This window comes from Botryllus schlosseri, chromosome 11 (assembly GCF_051294905.1).
Source record: "Botryllus schlosseri isolate E-star chromosome 11, Bs_hap1, whole genome shotgun sequence".
Lineage (NCBI taxonomy): Eukaryota > Metazoa > Chordata > Ascidiacea > Stolidobranchia > Styelidae > Botryllus > Botryllus schlosseri.
The window spans coordinates 9,767,189-9,794,492 of NC_137246.1; the positions used below are offsets into that span (position 1 = coordinate 9,767,189).

Genomic DNA, 27,304 nt, shown 5'->3' on the forward strand with positions numbered 1-27,304 from the left:
GGATACGCAGCTGACATTCACTGTACCGCTTACGCCTTGCGGAAATATTTAAAGAGCTCCCTTGAGGTACAGAACTTCAATATACAATTGAATAGTATATTCATATTGAAATGAACACGAATATTTTCGGCTGACAGTCGTCAGGGGTAATCGTCAGCAACATCATTGCGTAATAATTATGTTGTACTTTTCGTGTGTGTGTGTGTGTGTGTGTGTGTGTGTGTGGGGGGCAGGGCCTCACCAGCCAGTAACCTCACCGCGCGTCGCTGTCTAATGTATTCTGCATAAATCCTCAATACAAATGCACTCCTAATAGGTGCTCTGTTACACTGCTCCCACCAATATTAAGAGCAAAAAATCGCTCTCACCGCATCTAACCGAATACAAGCAGCAATTAATAACAGATACATTAAGAAATGTAATATACTTGGAAAAATGCCCCGGGACGCAATATTTTGACCTAGAAGCAAGACCAGTTTAAGTCATCGTTCTGGTAGTTCTCAATATCAAAAATCGCACCATTATGATTTGAAACTTGTGGTTGTATCGACTCAAACGCACTTGTTAGGATGTTAGGTAAACAACAAGAGACTTGAAGTAATAAGCAATGAAGCAATAATGCCCCATACTCCGAAAAGGCAACTTGACTTGAATTGTGACTTGACTCGTGACTTGACTTGAGTTGACTTGACTCGAGTCTAAATGTGCAGTGATTCGAAATGACTCGTGACTGGAAGGTAGTGACTTGATCCCAACACTGACTCAAGGTACTTGTCAATAAAGTTTGATATGGTGCTACACATAACAATCGATGAATATATAGTGACGTTTAAGACTATTGCTACGAACTTTTTTTCAACAATACCTCATCTCAATTAGCTATGAGCGGCAAACTGCATATATGACGGTGGTTGGGATAAGTAGAACAACCGCTCTGTCGAGGCTGATCACTGAAAAGAGGACCATGATATTTATCCAGACCTACTCGACATCTATTCGGAAAGATGATAAGTATTTAAAAAAGGCACTTTCAGCACCTTCGCGAACAACAAGTTCGCAACCGCTTCTTCAAAGTGACTGAAGTGACGGTGGGAAATTGTGCAAACAATGTAGATCAAGGGTGTCAAACATACGGCCCGCGGGCCGCAATCCGGCCCCCCAGACGATCTTATCCGACCCGCGAAGCAATTATGAGTAGATTTCAAAATGTCTATATTATACAGTATATTTTTAACAAATAACTAGATTTTTTTGTAAGAAATACTTTCATTATATAATCCTTCAATACAGCAAATGTCGAGTCTTCATGTTCATCGTTAGTCGTTGGCGACATTATATGACCATTCGACAGCGGACTTGTGGTTTCACTCTAGTTGCTATTTGCAACGCGTCACTGACATTGATACCCAATTCCGATGAGGAAAAAAAAAGTGAACGTACCGAGTGTTGTGGACAAATAGACCAAAACCCAGTTATTCATATAGAAGCGAAAACGCCAATGTGAACCGTTATATGCAAGACACATAGAGAATATTAGAGTTAGGCTACAGTCTACACATCAGTATAAATCTGTGGTCGCACTGCTGCATCAATTCTGTATCACTAGGGTTGGGCACAATGATTCGAGTACTCGAATCTGAATCGAGTATTAATTTTAATGATTCGAGTCGAGTAGCAAAAGTCGATTTTTTCGAGTACTGAAATGATACGCTTATCGCCACTGAAAGTTAATCAATCATCTAGAATTATAGTTTCGATACTATCATCCACTGTTGAAGCCTTGAAACCTTGATTGGTGGTATCGTAGCATACGAAACATATCGTACAAAGCTACGAAGGTAACTGGACGTACCACATTTCCGAAGTCATGATTATCCCACAACATTGTCACCAAGTGGAATGAAATCGGTATGGTCGAAAAATACCAAAGTATCATTTATGAGAAGAATAACAGGCATTATATTCTATGTGGTGGCATAAACGGTACATATTTGAACTTTGACGTATTACGTTCTGTTATGACGTCATAATGAGTGATAATCGATTACTCGATTCGACTCGAAGCATATTACGTGATTCAGAATCGAATCACTCAGGTACTCGATTTTGCCCAGCCCTATGTATCACAAGGTCCCGGCCCCTTGAGAAAACCGAATCGCGATTTAAAGATATAAGTCGGCATTCAAATGACCAATCCCCGTATTTCTTTTTGGCAATTCTGTTGTTTGCGAATAAAGGTGTTGCTAGAATTGAATAATTGAACATCTATGGTCCGTAATATAATGTAATATACCAACATAAGCTTGATATTAAAGTATTCAATGAAAAACAAGGTCACGGATTTAGAGGTAACATTTTGGTCCGGGCCGGTTTCAATCCGGCCCGCGACGCAAGTTGAGTTTGACACCTCTGATGAAGACGATCGCCTGAACCCACAAATTACAACAGCAATTTATTGGTGATTGATCAAGTAACACCATCGCTATATACTTTCTTTTCGCCCTCGTAACACTTTAGTATGGTGGTTTAGCCAGGTTCGTAGGTGCTGATTGCTTCTTAGATCTATGCATCGGCCATCTCATAAGTTATTCGCGTATGAAGCATTGCTGGGCGTTATTGCCATTTGAATCTTCTACCCAGGAGCTTATAGAGCTTTTCGTTAAAAGGGCGAAAGAAATCTTTCAACTGTTTGATCGTATCTGCTGAAGGTTGGTACTCCCATCTTCCGAGTCTAGTTCGTCCCTTCGAACCCTTATGCGCACACGAAAGCCGATCTGAAACGATTCGTCGCCTTCCCATTTCTTCAGTGACGTGAGGAGGTCGGAAGCAATAGAAGCCGCGATCGTCTTTCTCGAAATCCTCCGATACTATCAGTTTGGGTATCTCAAGGAAGTCTTGAAGCTATGAGAGATCGTGAAGTTCAGTTTTAGAAATACAATGGCATATTTCAATGATTCGAACGGAATTAAGGGCGAATACGGCCGTGGCATACACACCAGAGCAGGGGGTTCACTGTTTAACCTTTATGTTACTCACTGCCGCATTTGAAGTACTTATATTGCGTACGGCCGCTTTCCAGTGGGCTGTCGTAGCAGACCACCTGGACGCTAAATGTCGATGTTTTTAGTTGGCGATTGGGGGACTTTCCTTTGCGGACAAACTATGCGGTTTCTGTGCCATCACTAGGGTTGCATTTAAAACATGTTTTAAAAAGTGTTTTGAAGAAGGACTTCGAAATAAAATGTTTTTTAAAGCTGTGTAATTATGCCATAACTGTATAAGTACTTTCCCAAAAACACGTTGCATGTACCTATGGACGACTACCACCCGATACAGTCGACGTATACGATACAGGATACATGGGATGGTTGGAACCCTCAAAATAGTCGGTTCAACAGCTATAGTACGCGGATATGTCGTCAAAGGAGCTATATTTACCCTATATTTTCAATCGTCAACGCCGATCCACTATAAAATCATAATTGAATATTTGTGACGTCATGGATTTTAAAAAATACTATAAAAACATGTTTTAAACAAAGGCCTGGTTTTAAACATGTTTGTTTTAAATGCAACGCTAGCCATCACCAATCATTAACGAGAAGTGGATCGGTATATCCCTGTGACTAAAACAGCACTTTGTCAGCACCGCCGTAGGTAGATCAACACCACTTCTTATGGTGAAGCAACCCCCTGTCTTCTTTCTTCTTCCAAAAAAACTCTGACGCACTTCATTGGTCACAAGTTTCGAAGGCGCTGGAACAGGTAACGGCGAGCTGCTGACTCAACTTTTTATTTATATCGGCTTGCTTTCCCCTACGAAATCGCAAGTGGTAATGTTATATGAGTGAGAATCAATGCCCGCGGCTGAGCCGATCGGGAGGATTTTTTCTCTTTCAGCATGATATCCGCAAATATTATTGGTAGATGAACAATTGAGCATATTAGTATCGAATATTTGTTCTTTCTCCGCACATGCGATCAGATTTACCGTTGATCGAAAATTTAGAGCACATAATTATTGATAATTCATCTTCGGGTGAGTCAATCGTTATGCATCACTTCGTTGGATGTTGTTATTTCTTGACCTCCCAGCATGATTATCATTATACTCAAAATATATTGGAATTGCCCAAACGTTACAAGAAAAATATTATTGGTAAGACCTACGCGAATTAAAATTGGCATTTCTTTACGGGGCATATTCTTTTCCTCTGCGGCTCGCATATGCACCGTAGAGCTCAGATTACAAGGACGCTGTTATATCCAAATCGAAAATTTAGGTCGCCCCGAAGCGAAGCGCGAAGAAAATTTTCAAGTTGATTTAAAATCTCTGAGAAGTTTCTAAGCCAATTCGTAAATCCAAATTACACGTGGACGGCCGCCAACGTGCGCCAATTGAATCACGTGTAGACGGTCGCAAAATTATGCTTTACCAGCCGCTGATCGGCCACCCCTGTTTCAGACTATCATATTGTTACATTTCTCTACCAGATAGTATGACAAACTCTGTTTCTAGTGCACTGGTATGGGGGCTAGAAAGCAACGATACCATTTCCATTTTTATGTTATGATTGTAAATGTTGCCGATGCCGATCATACTTCCTACATCCCATGTCGTCAACTTCGATTTTGTGCAACCATGATGGTCAATAATCATCAATTGTGACGTCGTACTTGATTGACATTGTTATATAGTTCTATGGGAGTTATAGTTGAAAATACAGGGCCAGCATGGCTCCTTTGACGAGAAAGGTTCTCATGACCTGCTCTGTTATAGTTGTTTGTTTACTTGTTTATGTTATCACAAAATATTTCCAACATATTCGAATCGGTTTAATCGCATAACTGACACCAGCTACTGATCAGTCATTCAAAAAGCTTTTTGAGAACAAATTAAAAATATGATGTTATTACATCTAGCAGCACTTCTCATATCTTACTTCTTCCACGACTAGCCCGGGATTGGTAATTAGATCGGCTCCGTCGATTATGAAGAATTGACTGCGGTCATACGACTGAAACCACCTAAATACGGTGAAAAAGTATTACATAATTGCATAAAATTCAGATTTTCAACTACATTCCATAAGTGGTTTCATGTTGCATGCCCGACTGGGAGTATTTAACACAGGGGTGGCGAACCTTTTACTATTCGCGGCAGCGTTTCGTTAACATATGTAGCCTACGGCGGCATACCAGGATATAGTCGCAATGAACTAACTGGGCACCAAATACCCATGTGAAACTGTCCATGTCTATGTCCGATGAACTCCGGACTAATCTACTTTTTTTCATATCGTCTTGCTATACGTATCGAAATCGCTAGTGGTCATGTAATGAATAGTTACTGTGATTGGTTATGGTGCATGGCGTGAAGCGCGAAATCTTTTTCCGGATTCACGAATGAATTTCGTCATTAACATTAGTAGTTTCACGTATTACTATCAAATATATATCCTCTCTCAGCCCATGTGATTATTAGATTAACCGGAAGGGTTGATGGAGGGAGTGTTTTCGAAAATTTTAGTAAGTTTTAAATGATGCTGCATATTTGGGTGGGCCAATTGTTATTAGTCACTTTGTTGCATGCTGTTATTTCTTGACCTCCCATCGGGATTGCCGGTATAGTGGTAAGATATAGGAATCTCCCAAACGTACCAGAAACTAATATATTTCGTGAGGAGCACAAGATTCCATTCCAAGTTGGTATTACTATTTGGAGTGCATCATTTTCCTCCACTGTTCGCAACTGTACGCTGGGGCTCAGATTGCAAATGGCACTATTATATTAAAATCTAAATATGAAACCGCATTGAATCGCGCCTCGCGCGAAGAAAATTTCAAGATCAATTAAATCTCAAAGAGATTAATTAATCTCTCAAAAATTCGGGAGTCAATTCATAAATTCAATTTTCATGTCCATGGCCGCACAAATTGCCTTCTACGGCCACAGGTTGCCCAATCCTTTATACGGATTAGCAGAATGAGCAGTTGAGCCATAAACAAACACCTTACAATATATACAATGAATATTACCCATATAAAACAACGCAAGCTATAACACGACCGGTATAATATCAAACAGAGAATGGGTAAGCTACGCTATTTGCTACGATATGAAGGAGACTGAATATTATAGAACAGTGGTCGTTAACCGGTGTCATACGGAACACTCGGGATTCAATGAATTTCGCTCTGTGGTTCCGTCAAAACACACTCAAAGCCATACATATGATCTGTGTTGATGTACTCGTCTTGGCCATCATTGGTTGCATGCAATTAGACCCGATCAGAAGTCGAATTGTTCGACTGTTGTGTTGGTACATCGTGTGTAGTGTCGTACGCGCGAGAGAGGTCGGGGGTCGAAACCGAAATCCCGACCTTCTGAAATGCCAAATCTATCTCGAATATTTACAAGCTCTTTTGTAATTAACCGATTGATATCACGCTGCTTCGTTTCGACCGCATAATACGGTGACGCTGTCCAAGGTTAATCCAGACATTTCTCAACTAGTATCTGATTGAAAACAGCGGACGGCTCATTCATGCTCAATAGATATTCATTATAATGTTTTCGTTTTCTGCAAAATTAATTTTTCAATGGTTTCTTTCTTTTACCACTTGCACAGTTCATTTTGCGTGCCAGTAAATATAGTAATGAATTAGATATCTAATAGTTAGATGGATATTGTGGCATATTTTTGTTTTTATTACTCCATGAATGTCCATTAGGGCTCTTCAAAAATGACTTTTTTTCTCAAATCGTACTGGCTACTTAATAATATTGTTAGGTTACCTAATTTAAGCCTACACACAAAATTTGGTTCAATTCCAGCCAGTAACCAACCGCTTTGCTACAGGAGAAGAAAGTTTCTATTTATGACATAAAAATAAATAATAAAAAATTTGAAAATTTTCTGTTCACCCCATGAAAGTGTTAGGATGTCTATAGAAACGATGCTCACCAAATCTGGTTCAATTCCAACCAGTGGAAGCGGAGCTATAGCCGTCGAAAAATTTGGATTTGAATAAAATAGTATTTACGGTGAGCACAATTATAATAAATAAACAAAGAATCGGTCACCGTAAATACTATTTTATTCAAATCCAAATTTTTCGACGGCAATAACTCCGCTTCCACTGGTTGGAATTGAACCAAATTATATATATAGCCAGTACGATTTGAGAAAAAAAGTCATTTTTGAAGAGCCCTAATGTCCATTGTGAATTAACGACGACGAATGACGTTACAAGGCCCAACTCGTAAATATATTATTATATTTAGTCAAGATACGACGGTGTAGCATATCAGTACACAATAATAGGCTATTGATAGAAGCATTGGGAAACGTAAATAGCCGTACGCAAAGATTAGATTCAACTTGTTTGTCATCCCGTTCTACCACAAACACCGGTTGTGTTACAACAATAAGTCCTTGATGTAACTAGACCACTAACCAGGTGTGACTGCGGCTGAATCCGACCACTGTCGATACGGATTATTTTAATTATGATGTTGCGCTGATCTGGTATACAACGCCGCTGCAAGCGCGCTCAATCGAAATGCATATTGCATAGTCGGATGACGTATTGAAGGTACGATATTACGGTACAATATCTTATTTATTAGCTCAGGGTGGGCCCACTCATCGCATTCCACTTTATATTTGGTGTACTGTAGTCTGTCTCGAAGGATACAGGGTAGCATCAGCGACTACGACCACGTCGACCCCGTCTGTTTTTAGTAGCCCATAGCCTCATACAGTCATGGAATGCTTTCAAGTAAGCAATTTATTGTGAGTTGAAGCTAGGTCATCACGAACTCTGAGTGACGACATGAAATCAGTGCCAACGCTTGTCCGAAGTCCACAAGTCAATACGATCAAGAAGGCATAACATTAACAATTACCTACCTTGTCAAATGATAATAATACAAAGCTGCTGATAGTAGATGCGAGGCGCGTTTGGTGAAAAACATATGAATGGCTCTGATTACTCTCTCGTCGTCATCCTGATGCGTGATCATCCGACGTGTGGTGGAGATCATATTAGGTATGTGGGAATCGAAAGTAGAATTTTCTGGAATATTCCCCAACATCGTCTAAAGTGCAATACTCAACTTTCACTTGCAGTAGGCTATATACCTAAGACTGCATCATATATCACGAAGAACATTAATCGAAATTAAGATCTAAGTAAACAATTAGTGTCTGTGTGTGTGAGAGAGAGAGAGAGAGAGAGAGTCTAAGAGGGCACAGAGATACGAAACAAGCCAGTAGTAATGAGTTATGGACACCGTCGCAGCTAGGTATCCAATCCATGGTTTTCCGACAATTCAATTGTCAGTTTACATCAGTAGGCCAATAATAACACTATTCATAAGTTGCCGATTCAGAGCGCACTTTCCTTTTAGGCTTTGTATATCATGCATCGACTAATACAGGATGGCGATGAGGATCCTAGCTAAATAAAGCTCAGGCAGTGTAGATGCTGGAAGGCATAGGCGCCGACTTTTATTTTTGCATGGGGTGGCGGCAGGCGCGTAGCCAGGGGGTGTCGAAACCCCCTCCTTTTGAAACGCAGAACCCCGTCCTTTTGAAATGACCATTCTGACGCTAATATTCAGTTGCAATTCAACAAGTCATATAATCAGTGTTACGTGGGGGCGCGACCAATAAGCGAGATTCGTCTGTGCACGCATATCGCATCACACAACGCAACGCGATCTCCCGCTGAGATGATTGTAAAATTAGGTCATTGATTGCCGCATACTCGGCGTTCGTCCCTGGACTGAGCAGTAACACGGCGCGACAATTCTGGAACACGAAAGACAGACAAGAATTATGATTACAAACGCGCGCGGCCAATCAGTAATTATCGCTTACCGCCAACACGATGGGTTTTTACTTAGTATTGAGTAACTCGCATCGCGACAATTGGTTTTGCTGATTAAAACATCGATTTTGACTGCATTGCTGCATTTCCCGATTTACGTTCGCAAATCATAATTGGATTAATATTACGGGTACTGGAATATATTCTAACTAGCATGCACGCACACACAATAAAACACTGTTCAACTTTGCGCTCCGAGAATATTTATCACGAAATTGGTTCACAAAATATTTTAAACGCGGCTTGCGGCCCTCATCGATGCAAATAATTCACTGTAATTTGTAGAAGGTGGACGTATATTTGGTCGTCAAATCCCGATAGGAGATGGCGTTTCCCAGGACGCGCGAAGAAATCTACGTTTCTAATGATGAGGTCGAATTTGTACATGTACACATCTAATACCCAGATTTGGCAATGGCAACGAGCACAATTTGTTCAGACGCGGGCGTTAGTTTTTATCAAAAAGATACATATACACAAACAATATTATATTACACTCAGATATTGTTACTGTTTGGCGAAAGTGTTTCTGCGGACGGTAGCAGGCCTGCGTGCGGACGCGCTAAATCAAAGCACCGGCTATAGTGTACATGAGATATCGATGACCCATTTCGCATAGAAATGATACTCGCTAATTTGCAGTACGCAGCATCGATAATACCAATTAGTGAATTGGCATATCAAAAGGACGGGATTTCTAGGTATAAATGAGAAACTCCCTGGCTACGTATACCTGGGGCTTTTATGCCGACAAGCGCTGGTTAATATCATCCCGGGGCCTACGTAGGCCCCGATCAGCCAGTCGAATTTGATCGCAAAATGGTGCGCTTTTAATTATCCACGTGTTATTGCAGTAAGAGCAATATAGGCGCATGCCGCTATCTTATCAATAGAAATACATATCCCAAAGGTTTGAAATTGGATCCGCGATATGGTTCTGCTCGATAGAGTCCATCCAGCAATGAAGTTTATTGGAACGTAGAAAGTTCAAACTAATCGAGTAAATTCAAAATTTGCGCCACCGAGAATCTCGTGACAACGTAATTCAACGCCGTGCACAGCACAATGCGCAGTATTACTACCAAATCAAACACTGACAAATGACACCGAGGGAATACGAGTGTATAAAGCGGACAAGAATTAGTAGCCTACAGATGATAGCTAACGAGAAAGCGCACATCTAATCAGTAATTCCACAGCTTGCGTACAGCACAATGGGGTTCCAAGTCTGACATCGTAACAATTGTTTGCTCATTATAACGACGTTTGAGCTGCATTGTTGCATTTCCCTATAAAACTTGGTTGTTAGAGCTATATGTGCAGTGTGCACTTTGCGCAGGAATGGCTTTCAATTCGCAGGCGTACATAAACACACTATCCTAGTTCGCACTCCAAGCCTTCAATTAAAGAGACTATCATGGAACTAACTCAAGCATTATTTTGTAAACGAATATGGGAGCAAATACAAATATAATTAGGAAAAGGAGAACGTGAATTCGCTCGTCTGGTCGAGAGAGAAGATGGCGTTTCTCAGCGCAAACGTGTCGAAATCAACGTCGTAAACGAGGTTGCTTCGATTGTCTGATTACTAATCACGGATTACAATTTATTTGGGCGCTTTCGCACTAGTTCGTCGTCGCCAACGAAGCTGCGTATTCAATTATTCGCGCGCGTATCGGTTTATGGTAAATAGTTGGCATTTACGCAGTATCACGGACTCGCTAATTGACAGCGCTGATGATTTGAAATCGCAGACGGCGGGCGTTTAATCTCATTGTATGGGGTGGCCGCCACCCCATAAATGTATCACCGCCACCCCGTAACTCGGGGCCTATGCTGGAAGGTACTGCTACTCTACTCGCCACCGTTGCAGAACCGGTCGGGGTCAAAATGACATCACCGAGTACGGTTGTGGATATCTCCTATTTTCACCGTGATTGACCAGCAGGCCCAGACACCCAGGGCTGATGAGTCGGTATTCAATAATTTCTTTTCTTCGTGGATTCCTAGTCACCGAAATCTCGTAATATGCTTTTGAGTCGGAGTCGGAGTTTGTTAAAATGTTGCGGGTTTGTCTTTTACTATACTTTGAAATCGAACCAAATATTCTGTAATGTTACTAAAAAATACTATTGCTCTTTCGAAAGTTATCAAGTTTATCGCGTAGCTGGACCTTCGCAAACTTCTTTCTTGGGGACAGTTTTTGTTTATTTTATGCCAATATTTGATCCATCCGTACCACATCTCCCATGCATGTAAATGATTTAACAGATTTTACACACAAAAATCAGCTTCTTTTCTTTCAATTGCAAGCTATAAGCAGAATGCATAGCCCGTGATTGAAGGCAACGTTCTCAGTTCAATGAGTAGAAATGCGATTACGAGGGTTGTAATGACTCGAGCCATGAATCGACTCGAGTCATCGTCTTACAAGACAGGAAATGACTCGAATCGACGCGAATCATTTTGTGTATTGACTCGACTTGTTGTCGAGTCATTGCGCATGGCCCGATAACCTAATATGACTAGAAACTCGGAAGGTCAAGACAAGCATTTCATTGCAACATTGTTATCGGCATTTCGTTTTTGTACTGGTACTATTAAAATAGGCCTAGAATTGTTAAGAGTGGGGAAAATTAGTATATTATGAATGCGAGGCATTCGATATCACCCATGTATAGTCCGAGAAAGAAGTTTGAATACAACTTAAACTCGAAACTGTACAACGCACCGTTGACTTGGAAACGGACTCGAGTCTCAACACTATGACTGGGACCCAACCCCTCTGTTCCCTCACTGGACTCGGGGAAGTTGAGATGACTCAACATGTCTCGGAACTTTGTGACTTGGTTACAACCCTGGCGATTCGCTGCATGTGGCATTTGAAAATAAAATTTTGAAAGATATTCGCACGTTTTTTTTAGAGAGAATTGTGCCAGAATGCCCCTTTTCAGATGTTTTTTCAAGGAAGAAAAGTGTATTCAAATGCAGATCTTACTTCTTGAACGTAGTCAGATATTGTTCTGTTCACTGGATCACAAAGTATGGCGATCAGTTTTACATTCGGCAAGACTGATTTCATCCGTTTATTGGTGGAAAAATAGCGGAAATAAGTCGGAGACTTCTCCATGACCGTTTCATGCGTAGCGGACATCGGCATCAGTCGTCTGAAGAGGAAATTACGCACATTCATTCATAGATGACTCATAACAGTGGATTTAGTATGTAAACACGACACTTCACCATAGATTAAACCTAGACTAGAGGGGGATGGGCACCATCCGACCAACCGGCCGGTCCGTGTGTACTCATGGGATTCTGTCAGATATGGAAATTCATGTGGGTCTGCTAAAGAGAGTGGACATATCATGTTGACATTGCTCAGAAAATGTTTGAGTTCCCTCATTGTTCGATTTTATGGAGAAGCGTTCTTGCTGTTATAGATAATTTTGATCTGATGCATCCAACTACGAGACTGGAGGCGATGATCCTTTTGAATTAGTTCGACTTAGCTTGGACAGTTTCGTATTATAGTTAAACCAGCATATAGTCATATCATCTTGTACCTACAGAGCAGGGGTGAGCAAACTACGGCCCGCGACACCATTTTGTGCGGCCCGCGAAAGGCTCAAGAATCATATTTAAAATGTTGAAAAAATGCGCCTAAAAAATCCAATTGCTGCAGGGACTCGATTAAACTTTTTCTCATTATATTTCACCATGATAATTTTAAGTTTTATTCTTACTAGTATTTATTTGATGTATTTGATTGCTGGTGCGATAGCCCGACCTCAGGGCCCACGCATTTTAAAAGGTTTCAATTGCTAAACATTACAGACTTTCGGATGACGAGTGTAATTTTACATTGGCCACTCCAGCTAGTTGATTACTTTTAGTGCTGTAGGCCTACTTTGAAAAACCGATTCGCGCGTGCGGTAGGTAGATTCGGTCTCTGTATGTGCAGAAGTATTTATATTTATGAAATCTATGTAGAGCATATTTGAAGCTAACATGGTTATGATGCTGATGTTAGCATTTTGTATCCTGGGGTTGAACCAAAAGTAGAATCAGCAAATCTATAAACAGATCACTGCTCACAGATTCAAATCTCCGTCCTGCTGCAAGAATCGGGACAAGCGACTTTTCATCCCTTTTTTCGAAAATTGGTTATATTGAGGTTGACCAGCAGCTTATGAAATCTCGCCAATGTTTCTGATGCGTGTACCTGTACCTTATAATCAAATCAATGGTTGGTTTGTTCTAAATAAAAATATATCGAACTTCCTCATCCTCATCGTATAATCAAATACCAATATTGCGTTTTGGTTTATAATCCCAATTTTATATAGTGCGGCAGGCGAATGGATTTAGATGTTGAATGCTCGGTCCACGAGTATGTTTCTTCACAAACTGGTTACTGATATATTACTTATATATTATCTCCGTATTTCTTCGGTCACTATATGACAGTGGTTCTCAAACTGGAGGCAGGGGACGTGAAAGCATCTGAAAGGAGGCGCAAAGCTGCACTAAACAGAAAATTTTTTCTCGCTTCGCCCGACTTTGCCTCCAGTTCATGCTTATTGCTGCGTATATTGTCCATGTTTCGTGTATCATAATTCTCTCGTCTACAGCCACAACCTTCATTGCCATCAAACTATCCGTTGGGATTGCTAGCATTGCTAGATTGCAAAGTTTTTCACTATCATAAATGAGGGCGTATCTAATTGAGTTTAATAACCACTGCTAAATGATTTGATGACAATATTGCCTTTTGCCTAATAATCTAAATTTAGGATTGTGTGGCCCGCGAATGGCTTTAGATGTTGAATGCGGCCCGTAAGCCCAAAACTTTGCCCACCCCTGCTGCACAGTGTAGGCTAGCTAGATTGAGGGATGATCTTGATAATGAGCATCACGTCATCTTGTCAGAAATATTAAAGTCCACACGTAACAAAGCGAAGTTAGGCAAAATAATGGGCTCTAGTATGGAAATAACCTTGATCCCCTCAGATGGCACCATATAGTTTACAAGCTCCCGTACACTCGAAGACAGGCGTTTTTACCACAGGCCTATTCATGTTTCGCTGATCGAAAATCCATAGTAGAGGCTGAACGTCGCATAAATAGCATAATAGCACATATAACTTGCAATAATAAGAATATATCAATTTACAGAGCGCCGAATACAACAACATATCATTACTAAACTAGGGGGCTGTACATAAAAGGAAATAAAATATAAAAGTAAACGATATTTATAAAGGAATGAGTGCATAGTTGTAGGTATGGGGTTGCATTTAAAACAAACGGTGTTTTGAAACACATCGTTTAAAACATGTTTTAAACAGTGTGTTAAACAAAGGCCGTTTTTTAAATTGTGTTTTTATTAATTGTAAAATTAGGCTATAATAGTGTAAATACTTTCCAGTAAACATGTTGTATGAGCCTACGGACAATTACCACCAAATATAGCCGACGTATATCGTAGTGGGATGGTTTCAACCCTCAAAATAGTCGGTTCAACAGTTATAGAACTAATATTTCGTCAAAGGAGCTAAATTTACCCTGTATTTTCAATTGTCAATGTCTATCAATTATGACGTCACAATTTAATATTCGTGACGTCGTGGCTTAAAAAAAACAATAAAAACATGTTTTAAATTAGGGCCTTGTTTTAAACATGTTTGTTTTTAATTGATTTTTGTTTTAAATGCATCCCTTGTTGTAGGGCACTACTGTAGTTCTAACGCTAGTGTGAATAAAACGGTATTGGCAATATCAACAACAAGCCGTCGAAGCCGATGGGGTTTGCATAATCTGTCTCCTACAGAGTATAGTCGGAGTCACAAACATTTTGTAACACCCATTGTAGTCGGATTCGGCGTTTAGCAATATCTCCGGACATGAGTCGGTCTCGTAGTTTGTTGCAATGATCTGAATCCGACTCCTACTACTTTTTAAAACCGAACGAAATGTTCTCACATGTTGCTAAAAAGTGCCGTCGCAGTAATAGGAGCTATCGAGTTTCGGGCATACCTTCACAAAGCTATTTTTTTCTGCGACCATAACTTCATTAAATTCGAAACAAATAGGTTGATTCACTTTACAATGGGTTATACCATACGTGCTCTTTTAAGAGGATTTGTCCTCTTTCTGCACAGAATTGAAAGTGTCGTCGGCGGACGCCTAAATGTCCTCTGTTGGGGTAATTTGTCCTCTTTCTGCAGACAAAGTATTAATATTCCACCGAAAAGTCGACTTATAGGCAGAATTGGTAAGCAGAATTGTATATAAGTGGGAAGGAAATGCGAGAGTCGATGAAAATGATGACTTTTTTAGTCAACACAGAAGTATTGGTAGAAAAATTTTCCATTTTTAGCCAGTAATACAGCTGTCAGAATTTTTGAAGTGTCCTCTTTTTCAGATCTCAAACTATGGTAACCCTACTTTACATCAACGATAACTAAGATGTAAAAAGCGTATAATTATTCTGAGTAGATTTACAGGAATGCTGTAGTCTGACGTATTTGAAGTAAGTCTTAGGAGTTGGAGCTGGAGTCCATGAGTTTAAAGTTCACTGAGTAGGAGTCAAAGTCAAAATCGATACATTGAAAAAGTCCGTAGACGAGGTTGGAAGCGACTCCGCAGTCAGACGACCGCGTACACCGCCATTAATAACCTACTCCAACCTACTTGTAAAAGTCGAGTCCTTTCTCCCAAAAAAGACTGAAAAAATGAGGTTCTGCTTTAGGAGGAAATTTGAGCTTTGGATGCTGTATCATAATATTTCGAAGAAATCCTGTACCACACTTTTCCACGCCAATGTTGATGACGTCAGGAAATCGCTGGCTCTTTGCCTGTTTTACAAGGTTTGCATTGAACGACGTATACTGACTATCAAGTCTTAAAACGAATATTCGAGCCACTACTGGAAAAGCTTGTTGAACCGTTAAAACTTTTACATGTATATCCAATGACAGAATTAACCATTGTATACGCGAAACCTGATATATGACATCGGTAATAGCATGAAGCAGCTGCATGCGTGTCTATCACATACACAAAATAGGTCTTTACTATAGCCCAGTGGTTCCCAAACTTTTTCGGTGTGAGGGCCAAATTTAGAATTTCAGAGTATGGTCGGGGCCGCACGAATACTACGGCTCTGAAACGGACCCAAACAGTCATAATGGCTATTTCGGAGTAGTTTTATTGCCCTGGCGAGGTTTCAAAACTGTACACCGTTTACCGCTACTTATCTGCTGCATTGAGTGTCTGTTGAGTGAATCAGCTTTTCTCGTCTAAACGCGCGAAGCGCGAAAAATTTCTTTAGTTTCATGACTGAATGGGTCAATATGATCGGGAGTTGCATGTATTGCTATCAATTTTCATCTTGTCTCTGTTCACGTAATCTGATTTACCGGTAGAGTTGAGTGAGGTGTGTTTGTAAAGGTATCTGCCCCCTCAATAGGAATTAAACATATCCGGGGGTACCTGTTGGCAGGAACGTAACGGCACTTCGTCAGGACCCCGGGCTCCCATAGGGTGATAAACTGACCCCGCATGACGTTGTTCGCTTTTGCCACGAAATCAAAGTTGTACTGTTTAATGAGACAGCGCGACGCCCGAATATTTCGATAATTCATGATAAATTCGGTGAATAAGATCGGGAATTGCGTGGTTGTCGTCTTTGCCCATGTAATCCAATTTACCGGTAGAGCTGAGTGTCTTTGAAACTGCAGACCCCATAAAATTAAACATCTTCGGGCGGGCAGACCCCTAGGTATGATTTCTTCACATGATGTTATTCCGTGACATCCTGTCTGCTATATCAAAAAATGTAGAATTGCCCAAACCTACTAAACTGGAAGATCACACGATTTCAGATCAATTGGTATTTCTTCGCTGGCATGTAATTTTCTTTCCTGCGGGATGGTATTCATCTTGATAGGTTCAGATTGCCAAGACGTGAACATTCTGCGCCAGTCATTTAGGCGCCTATGGACAAATAAACCTATATGTATTTTGTATATATAACGAAGTTTTTGGTATTTCGAAGTTTTTGGTCAGCATAAAAGCAGTCCTTTACGGCCATGGCTTCCTCGCTGCCGATCGTTCACACTTATTGTAGTCACATGTTACATGGCCTAAAACTTTAAATGTCTTGGTGCGTTGTGGTGCGGTCATGGCCAACGCTGATATGCCCATTTCTATAAATCTTGCGTATTTTTTCTTGGGGAAGAGTACCCAATAATCAAGATATGCGGCGAATTGAGATCGCGAAAATTTTTTTAAGAAGTTGCATAAATTTTTAAAAAATACTCTATAATTTATGCCAATTCACGAAATAATTTTGGGCCCCTTCGAGCTCGGCTCCCTCAATTGGGGGGTTTGGGGTGCGGCAGTTACGGCCCTGAATACAGGACTACCAATTATGCTGCTTTTAGCCGACTAAGCAGTATGCATCTCGGCGTATTCAACCGTGAGTCACGTGTTGCACATCTAGTTATCATAGGGTTACCATACGGCCCAGGTGGTGAGATAGCGCAGTGGTATAATCCGCGGCTGCAACACCAATGGGTGCGGGTTCGAGTCCGACCGAGGTCGACTTCCATACCTAAGTGTTGGAGGTTTACCTAGGCTCCTCCTCGCCACCTCATCCGCGTCAGCGGTGTCTTACAAATGACCATAGTAGTCGACAAACACCATGAATACCCCAAAACAAACAAACAAAACAAACCATACGGCCTCTTCTAGAATGATTTGTCCTCTTTTTTGATTTTTTTAAAGTGTCCTCGGAGGACGCTCAAATGTATTCTTTTTTGAGGATTTTGATTACGTAGGGCCAAATTCGACTGATATTACATTAAGTCAGCACTGTAGGAACGCGACGGCGGCTATTTCGGAGCTGGACCTGGAAGTTTTTTTTCAGTCAACCACGTGTTAATGTGAAAGAAAAACTGTATTTTCCGGGAATTGAGCCTCTTTCTTTTTAGTCAAGCGACCACGAGGGAGAGATTTTCCTCCGGTTTTGAAAGTTATCAATACCTATTTATATATATAGCTACTGCTCGTTTAACTGGAAAGTTGGGGCACATTGCATTGAAACAGCAGTGACATAACGTTAGCAGTCGATACTCACAATTCACAACTTTCCTGCAATTCTATAATTAAAAACCACATAGGTCAAGCCAAGCAAGAGTATTTTACAAATATAAATTTTATTTTTGTCATTATTCGATTTCTTAATATATGTTGGGGGCCGCAAGAAGGCTATCTGGGGGCCGCATGCGGCCCTCAGGGCCGCACTTGGGAATCACTGCTATAGCCCAATCAATATAGCCTAATAATATATCATTTTAAAGGTGCTGGGCTTCCGTTAAAAAACAGCCATCGACTTTGTCACCACGTGCGAAATGTATATTTAGTTAATTTGAGATTTTTATTTCGTTCAATCATGCATTCTGGATACGTATACGTGTTTGGTAAGCCATCGCTAAGGTGTACGAATGGTGAGGCACCACATTACTCATAGTGCTTATTCATATTTTAACTTGAATCTCTTGCATGATGTTATTATTAGGGCAATTTTTTTGAAATGTCTAATAAAGTCAAAATTAGGTAAAACAGTGCTAGTGTTGAACGTTCTTTCTCCATTCTTGACAAGCTCCGTAATAAGGACAGACACTTTCTGACCGAGAATGTAGGAAAGTATCTTTCCTTGTACTACAACAGATTTAAATTATTTCTACCATGATACGTAATGTAACTACTGGAATTCTTCATAGTGCCAGTTTTCGTAAAAAATGAAGTTTTTTTCATGAAAATATTTGCCATTTTTTGAGTCAAAAAAGTTTTCTCAGGCCTAGCTACTTCGTAAGGACAGACAGTTCGAACCAGAAATGAAGATAAGTAGTACAATTCTAACATTATGTAGGAAAACGCCTAATTTGCATAGGTCAAGTAAAAATTTGGTCAAACTCAAATTTTTTAAGGTAAAAAAAATGTAAAATTTTTGGTTTTTTAGGTCAAAATCTTCCATTTTTAGGTCAAAATAAATTGCCAGAGTTAATATACATATGATGTTCATTTCTCCGAACGTTACAACTACTGCTACCACCTACACGTATCCACTTCGCCATCACAGATCACTTGGGTGCAGTAGCATTACGAATGTCGATGGTTGGGGTCAAAATTAACCAAATCCAGCAAAGGCATGAAAGAAAGATGAAAGATATCTAAAAGCGTTACCGTCACGCCCCGTTGAATCCATCTGGCAAAAAATGGGCAAAGGATATATAAATAGACGAAGTTGGAAAGATCAAAACACAGAGAAAAAAGACACGTCTGGCCTCGTTCTTGCGACGAGGTAATAGCCTCAATTAGACGATATATCGATTTATAATGCATGACATGTTCTATAGAACAGGGGTTCTTAAACTTAGGTCCAGGGACCTGTTAGGGGCCGTGAACTAGTTTTAGAGGAATGTTGAAACACATTATCAAACTGGAACTGTGACTTCCTTGTCTAGACATTAGCTAGCATTATCAGGGCAAGGAATAGCCTAAATAAGATTGAGCTTGATGTAATGACCTATCTCTTTCGTTTTAGTCATGGGCTTCTGAAATTGTGGGGGTACACGCAACCGCCAACAATACATGAAAGAGTCCGCGAAAAAATGAGTTCAAGAGCCCCTGGTCTAGTAATGCATGGCAGATAAGATCAATCCAACATTTCATTAATTAAACGTTTGTTCAGGTAGGGTCAATTTTAACCCGAACTTGGTGATGGCGAAAAAATTCGTTATTTACGAGAACCATTCGCATAGTAAGGCATACTGACCACTTTCCTTTCAAAATGAAAATTTAAATGTACATTATATTTTGCAGATTAGCTGTAGAATATATCTTAAACTTTCACCTGATCCTGCTCTTTCAGACTGTCCATGTAGTCAAGATAGTTTTTCTCCCGAAATTGTAGCTTGGATATTGCTATAACGGATGAGATCAGGTATATAAGATCAGATGCCAGCAACCATTGAACTGGAAGCCCAAATAAAAGTGCAGGTGGATGTTCGCTATAGTAGACCATACGCTGGTCAATATGAACAATATTTATTCACTTCTAATTTACGTCCACGGTTATACAACTTTGCGTTTTCACGTTTCAGTGACCGTTTGTTATTTGAGATAAAACGTTAGAACAGACCTGGGCATGGTACGGCCCGTGGGCCAAATACAGCCCGCGACACGGTTGTGACCGGACTGCGAGAAGTGCCTTGGAATTTGGACTACATAAAGTCCCTTGTAAGTCCTCGTCGAAATTATAGGCAAAGCGACGGAAGATGTTGATTTTATTATAGCACATGATTGCTACAGTTGATACATTTGGTGACGTTTAAAACGTCAGCAAGTATAGGCTACCTAACTAAAGCAATCATTGTGGCTTATGTGGCCTGAAATGTAGGGATGTAATCGGCAATATGACGTCATGTTACGTCATAAGGTTCACGTTCGCGTTCACACAGTACCTTTCATAAAGGTTTGCGTTCAGACGAACCTGAACGTTTTAGGGGTTCGCACCATCCCTAGTTGGAACCCTCCAAATAGTCGGATCAACAGCAATAGTACAGATATTTCGTCAAAGGAGCTATATTTATTCTATATTATCTATTCTCAATGTCATTCGACTATGACGTCACCATTGAATATTCGTGACTCCATGGATTAAAAAAATATATTAAAAACCATTTTTTAAACAACGGCGTTGTTTTAGACAGGTTTGTTTTAAATTGATTTTTGTTTTAAATGCATCCCTAGTCGTATCCAGGTTCAAAAGAAAGCCGATATATCAAAGTATGCCGTAGCAATTAAATTCATAAGTCACTGTTTCCATATTTCTTGCCATTGTTACATCAGGAATGGCAAGGTCTGTACTTGACGTCTGTACTTTACTGTTACGTCATACGTTTCCAGATCGTCATTCGTATAATAATGCAATCAGTGCCGTGATAGGTGGCCATCTTTACTCATGACGATGTTATGTCAAGCAGCGGAAGGTGTGTTGCTGAAGGCCGATATTTCAACAAGACTTGGAGCACTAAATATTTGTTTACTGAAATCAGCCGTGAACCCGTATTTTAGTTTATGATGATAATTAACTGTTTCTAACCAAACATCGCTGTTGCGGTACCCAATGACGCCCCTGACGTTGTAAGTATCGTAGTAGACTAGACTATCCCTGCAAATGATGAATTCCGTTAGTTTTCGAGATTTCATTGAGTTTTCTTAATGGAAGAAAGGTATACCCGACAACCTATATATTCTGATCACAGATGATGGATATTTTCGGCAAACTCTTATTGTAGGTATGGAGATTGTTAGGATTGTCATACGTCCAGATTTTCCCGGACATGTATGGGATTTTAGTGTTAAAAGTGCGTCCGGGGGAATTGCGAAATATGCTTAAATGTCAGGAATCGTCATAGATTGGGTTTAAGCCCGAGATGTTATAGATTGCCAGTTGTCATTTCCTCCTTACTTTTTCTAGTTACGTCCGCTACATCAGCTCTACCGCTAAATCAAATCACATGGACTGAGAAAAGATAGATATTTGATAGTAACTAGGGCTGGGCAAAATCGAGTACCTGACTGATTCGATTCTGAATCGAGTATGGCGGAGGCCGCACAGACAACATTCACCCGCTGTCGCCACTCGCGTCTTCGTTTCATTCATTCTACTGCTCTTGTGCCGGCGCGCGCTAGCGTTGCCGCGCGGGAGCGCCGCTCCAGGCGCGTTTTATTCGAGAGTCGCGGGTGAATCTTGCCGCACGACAGTATTACGTCACAATCAGTAAAATTAATTGTGAGATATTGATCTGGATCAGTTGTTCGGAGCAGTGGTGCCACTCCTAGTGTTTTAACACTAGATCTAGTGTTTTTTCGGTCGTCCTAGTGTTCTAGTGTTTTTTTTCGCACAATTTTGCTGATCTAGTGTTTTTCTGCAATTGTGCGAGCAAGGAATATTTTAGCATTAGACTACTAAATTATACGTTACATCAATGGCTAATAAGGAAATTTGGTGTCTCTGGCTGAGTTTGTTTGTAACAATTCTATGTTGTGATGTAGTAACAAGCAATTAATACGTAAGGGTGCGCTGTGAATCCGTACTTTTGAGCGAAAGCCTCGGAAAAAATGAAGCGATTTCGCTATAATGCGCTCTCGATTCTTGTTGAACACACTCAGCAGATTCGGAAAAGATGTTCATTTGCCGAGGACAGCATACTTTCATACTTCAGTGGATTGATTCCGTTAACAGTCTTGTCAACAATAAGAAAAATAAAATCAATTGTTCCTCTAGCTGTGCAATTACCCTCTGTGATATTAGTTGATGAACTTAATTATTTGTCGGAAGAATGGGCTGCTTTGACAAATTCGCAAAATGAGCGGCAGGTTATCAATCAATGCCCTCCGATAGAATTTTGGCAAAAATTGGAATATGTGCACAGTGGATCCGGTGAATCGAAATTCCCTTTACTGGGGAAGCTCATGACGAATCTCTTGGCATTGCCACATTCCGCTGCATGCATGGAAATGAAGTATGCTGCACATGGACACCTCCCCATTGTCTGGTTGAAGATGTACGGTAGTGAGCAAGATGCCACACAAAAGATACTTATGTGTGATCGATGTTGTACAATCAAAAGATAATTTTTATGATGCCGTACAATTTGAAAGCGCAATATTTGATTTTTTCTTACTCTGTTGAATTCGTTTCATTAATTATCGTTAAATAATCATGCAGTATATACGGTAGTGAACAAGATGCCACACAAAAGATACTTATGTGTGATCGATGTTGTACAATCAAAAGATAATTTTTATGATGCCGTACAATTTGAAAGCGCAATATTTGATTTTTTCTTACTCTGTTGAATTCGTTTCATTAATTATCGTTAAATAATCATGCAGTATATACGGTAGTGAACAAGATGCCACACAAAAGATACTTATGTGTGATCGATGTCGTACAATCGAAAGATAATTTGTATGACGCCGTTCAATTCGAAAGGGCAATATTTGATTTTTTCTTACTCTGTTAAATTCGTTTCATTAATTATCGTTGAATAATCATGCATTATATCAATTCGTTTGATTAATTTTCGTTGAATAATCAAACATATGCATAGAATTCACGTGTGGAACACTTCTTATCTATGGATTTGTACCTTGGTCATCATGATTACTCGGCAACGGCAAATTGTTCCTGCAATTTACTAATCTAGTGTTTTTTTCGCCAATCTAGTGTTTTTTCACGACACAATCTTGTGTTTTTTCAGGAACCTAGAGTGGCAACACTGGTTCGGAGACCTATGCCGTGTACTGAACTAGTAGGTAGTACAGATCGGCATATAGAACTGTGTGGCATTTGTAATTCGTGATAATATGATGACATTAGCACGGCCTACAATTAGTTAATCGGTCAGATTTACATTGCTATGGAGAGCCTACTAGAATATTCGTTTGTATGACAGAATAAAGCAATATGCGTCTAACTTTATTCACGTGAAAACATTTGCAAATGACCGACTCGCCAGCGTAACACTGTATCTACAACGCGTTGATATAACGGCCTGCGATTCTTTATTAGGTCAACATTTGTGCAGCAATGAGTAGTGTATCCAAAACAATAATGACGATATGGTTTTGGTCATTTTAAGGGTAGAATGGGTTACCACCTGAAGACTTTGAAATCGACTGAGTGATCCTGATATCTGTAAACAGAGGGATTTCCGGTACAGCATGTATATCACCAGGTTCAAATTTAGTTTTTATCCGATTGTTTCGTCTACGTCTCAAGTACTGCATCCATGTATCCTTGTGCACATGATCTATGATCAATTCATCAATGAGGATCATTGATAGACCTGGTCAACATGTATTACTGAACTTATCGTCGCGATTCAGAATCTCTCGTTTTGAAATTTTAATATTGACATTGCTACGTAATTTTTGACAACGTCGCCTTTCCGTTGGGAATTGTTATCTCTCTTGCGGCCTTGTGTCGATGATGATATAGATACGAAAAGATTTTTTGATATAGTTCCAATGGAAGCAGTTTAGGTGTATTTCGGTTCTGTATCACGAATATGTTTATGAATGGAGAAGTGATTTTATCCACGTGGCAGGGTGGCTGGTTCTCATTACGATGTCACATTACAATTTAGCTCCATGGATTTGGGCCTCAATACCGTGTGGAAATAATTTGGTTAAGACAAAGAAATATTATAATCTCCTTCCGAAATTTTCCACAGCTTCCCGAAATAATAGATTATAATGTTCCCATAATTGTCTTGCAGGGCGGATGACTTTCAGAATGACATTATTGCGAATCTGTCCGAGTTTAATTATAGCAGGAGTAAGCATGATTTTATTCGCACGAGCTCTAATGATGTTTTGCTGAGGAAAGAAGACCTGGCGCCATTATTTAATTATTTTAACAAAGCTTGCCTGGAACTCCTAATCTAAGGTTACCATATTTTGGAAATCTGAAAAGAGGACACTTTTTCAAAATTTTTAGACCGTGAAATATCGTAGTAAAATCTCGAAAAGATTGGTCAATTTATTCCGAGTTTGCAATTGGTCGACTAAACAAATGTCATCTTTCGGGCTCAACTCCCGAAGTACCCGCCGGAAAGTTACTTGAGTACTAATTTCCTGTATCTCAGTTTATAATTGTAACATGCATTTCGCCGAAGTTTTCAAAAAAGAGGACGTATGGTAACCTTATAGTATATCAGGATCGCGGCACATAGAGGCACGCGGGCCAAACCGCTTTGCATATACCCACATTGATTCTTTGAGTATTCATCAAATATTGTATCTCCCGTTTCGCTGTCCTTGGATATTTTCAAGACATAAAATCCTGCCTTTGCCCGCAGTGTGGATGCCAGTAGAATCAGAAGCACGCACGAAACAAATACGACACCCCATCGAAGTTTGGTACGAGGTGGATAGGGAAGCATATCATTCAAACGGTATAATCTGTTGCTAAAGAACATAGTTTAATTGTATAATATTTAATAAATAGGACTGGTCAACAAAATAAAAAATAAATAATTTTGGCAGAACATCTATAGGAGCCGTTTCTGGGGTTTTCAAGGTTGCTGATTACAAATATCACATTAGTTTTGCCAGATTGGCTCTAGAAAAGAAGATATTTATACCCCTAAAATAGTTTAAAATCGCTGCATTTTCCCTTGAATATTTCACTTGGTAGGAAGTAAATCTACTTTTATACTGTGCATAAATAGATAATTGACTATGATGAACGCTCATGTCGTTCTCAGTTATTCCATCAATATCAACATGACCTGATGCGAGAAATTTGTTTGATAAAAATCAAGTTTATGAAGACTAAAAATTGTACTATTGCACAATGGAAATATATTTTCTCCTGTAGCAATTGGTCATTCTACCAAGAGGAGAATAAAGCTATTAAGTTTGTCCCTGGAAAGCAATACTCATATGTGTCTCATCTATTTTCATTTGTAAATAGATAATTTTCCGTAAAGCCAACAAAGTGGGTATATCTAGTATCCATATCAAACGAGAAGCTTACATCTGGAATCTTTGATGGATCTCAGATTCGAATACGGACTAAGGATTACAATTTCATATTATGAAAGGTGCTCGCTGCATGGAATCCCTTCTAGGATGTAGTAAATAACACTTTTTGGAAGATCACAAAGCACCCAACTACAAACAGTTGGTCCAAGAATTGGTATCCGCATATGGAAACCTTGGTGCAAAACATGAGTATTAAATCTCACTTCCTGTCCCTGTTCAGTCATCTTGATATATTTTCTGCCAGTATTGTTCATTATAGGAATTGGAAAGGGGAAAGGTTCCACCAATACATCACAACATCATAAAAAAGATATCAGTGCAGATGCGACGATCATATTATGGCAGACTATTGCGGGAAACTTTCGAAAAACTGCACTAAATTGCTTACAACCGAAAATAGTGAAAGAACCAATTTTGCTTCAAGATAAGTTATCAATATTATATTCCAACTGATTATTTTGAATTTTAAATAGGTGGTTGACATAAAACTGATTCAATTTACGCAACGTTATTTGAGTATTTAGGTAAGTACTTATATACATGATTGAAGTTTATTTATGTACGTGATATCCGTGAAAATCTCCAATTATGATATATCTAATACCCCGAAATATAATTCTGTTGATGTATTTTGATTTAAAACAGTCTTCCGCGTGTCAAAATAACAAATAAATTGAATTTCTGAACTTTATATTACGTCTGAGTCGATTTTTGATGTAGCCCATACAGCGAAAATATGAGATTTTAGTTAAAATAGCCCCATGGATTATCTCCAAAAATAGATCCAATTTGAAAAAACTAAGGTCATATTCGGAATCAGTACTTCAGAACCCCCAAAACCACACTTACTTTGCTTGCCTAAAAATATGTGTTGAAGCATTGTAATATATTCGCAAACATTTAGGAACTATGAATAAATCGTTGTAGATGGGGATGGGTATGACAGTGCTAGGATCAATTCACTACCTTCCAGTCGCGAGTTATTTCGAGTCAATGCCAATTTTGACTCGAGTCACGTTTAGTCCTCTTGAAATTTTGCAAGACGAATCGCCAATCAATTAACATATATATGTAAGGTAACTCGACTCAAGGCAAATCAAGTCTGCTCAAATTCCATGATTTTACATTTTTTCACGCCACCAAGTGTTAGTCGTTTCAGTAAAGTGTGGATCTAGATCTAGAAGCAACGTATGTCTATATACCTCGTGAAACTTAACCAGCTTTGTGACATGCCATTTCTAAACTACGGAGATGATACAGGACACAGGCTATTTATCTATGACTCAGTTTTTCAGATATAGATGGTCAGCGGGTTAATTTAATGTAAGCAACGTTGATTGTCTAAAACAGAGGTCTCAAACTCAAATGTACTCGCGGGCGAATTTCCTAGTTTTTGATGACTCCGCGGGCCGTAGCATCAATAATAGGGATATTCAATGTTTAGTTTTCAAGTAGGCCTTATTTGACGAGACCTTGCAGACAGACATTCCACAAACACCTTGGAAATGTAATTTACTATTGTACTGTTCACGCTTGACACGGAAAAAAATCACATTTTAAAATGTTTGAATAAAGTCGTTTTTATGCAGGGCTTAATTTTTTTATTTAGTGAGTTATGCATGCGAGAAGATGCATCATGACATCGTAAAACTGTCGGGTTATATATTGCAGCTAGTGGACCTATGACGTGCCACAATTTTATGTAGAATATTTTAAAATCTACTGAAGATTGATCTGGTATCAGAGCATTTGAGCGGTGCAGCCTAATCCTGGT

At 39.6% G+C, this 27,304-nt stretch overlaps 1 protein-coding gene across 1 annotated transcript; it reads right to left on the reverse strand.

Moving 5' to 3' along the window:
- Positions 1–82: 82 nt before the first annotated feature.
- On the reverse strand, positions 83–27,304 carry LOC145451074 (heparan sulfate glucosamine 3-O-sulfotransferase 1-like). Its single transcript, XM_080329564.1, has 7 exons — positions 24,752–27,304; positions 19,823–19,893; positions 15,595–15,758; positions 11,897–12,065; positions 7,917–8,104; positions 4,944–5,028; positions 83–2,901 (listed from the first exon to the last, which is right to left on the reverse strand). Exons 1-7 carry the CDS (start codon positions 24,960–24,962, stop codon positions 2,614–2,616), a joined length of 1,176 nt encoding a protein of 391 aa, XP_080185690.1. The 5' UTR covers positions 24,963–27,304; the 3' UTR covers positions 83–2,613.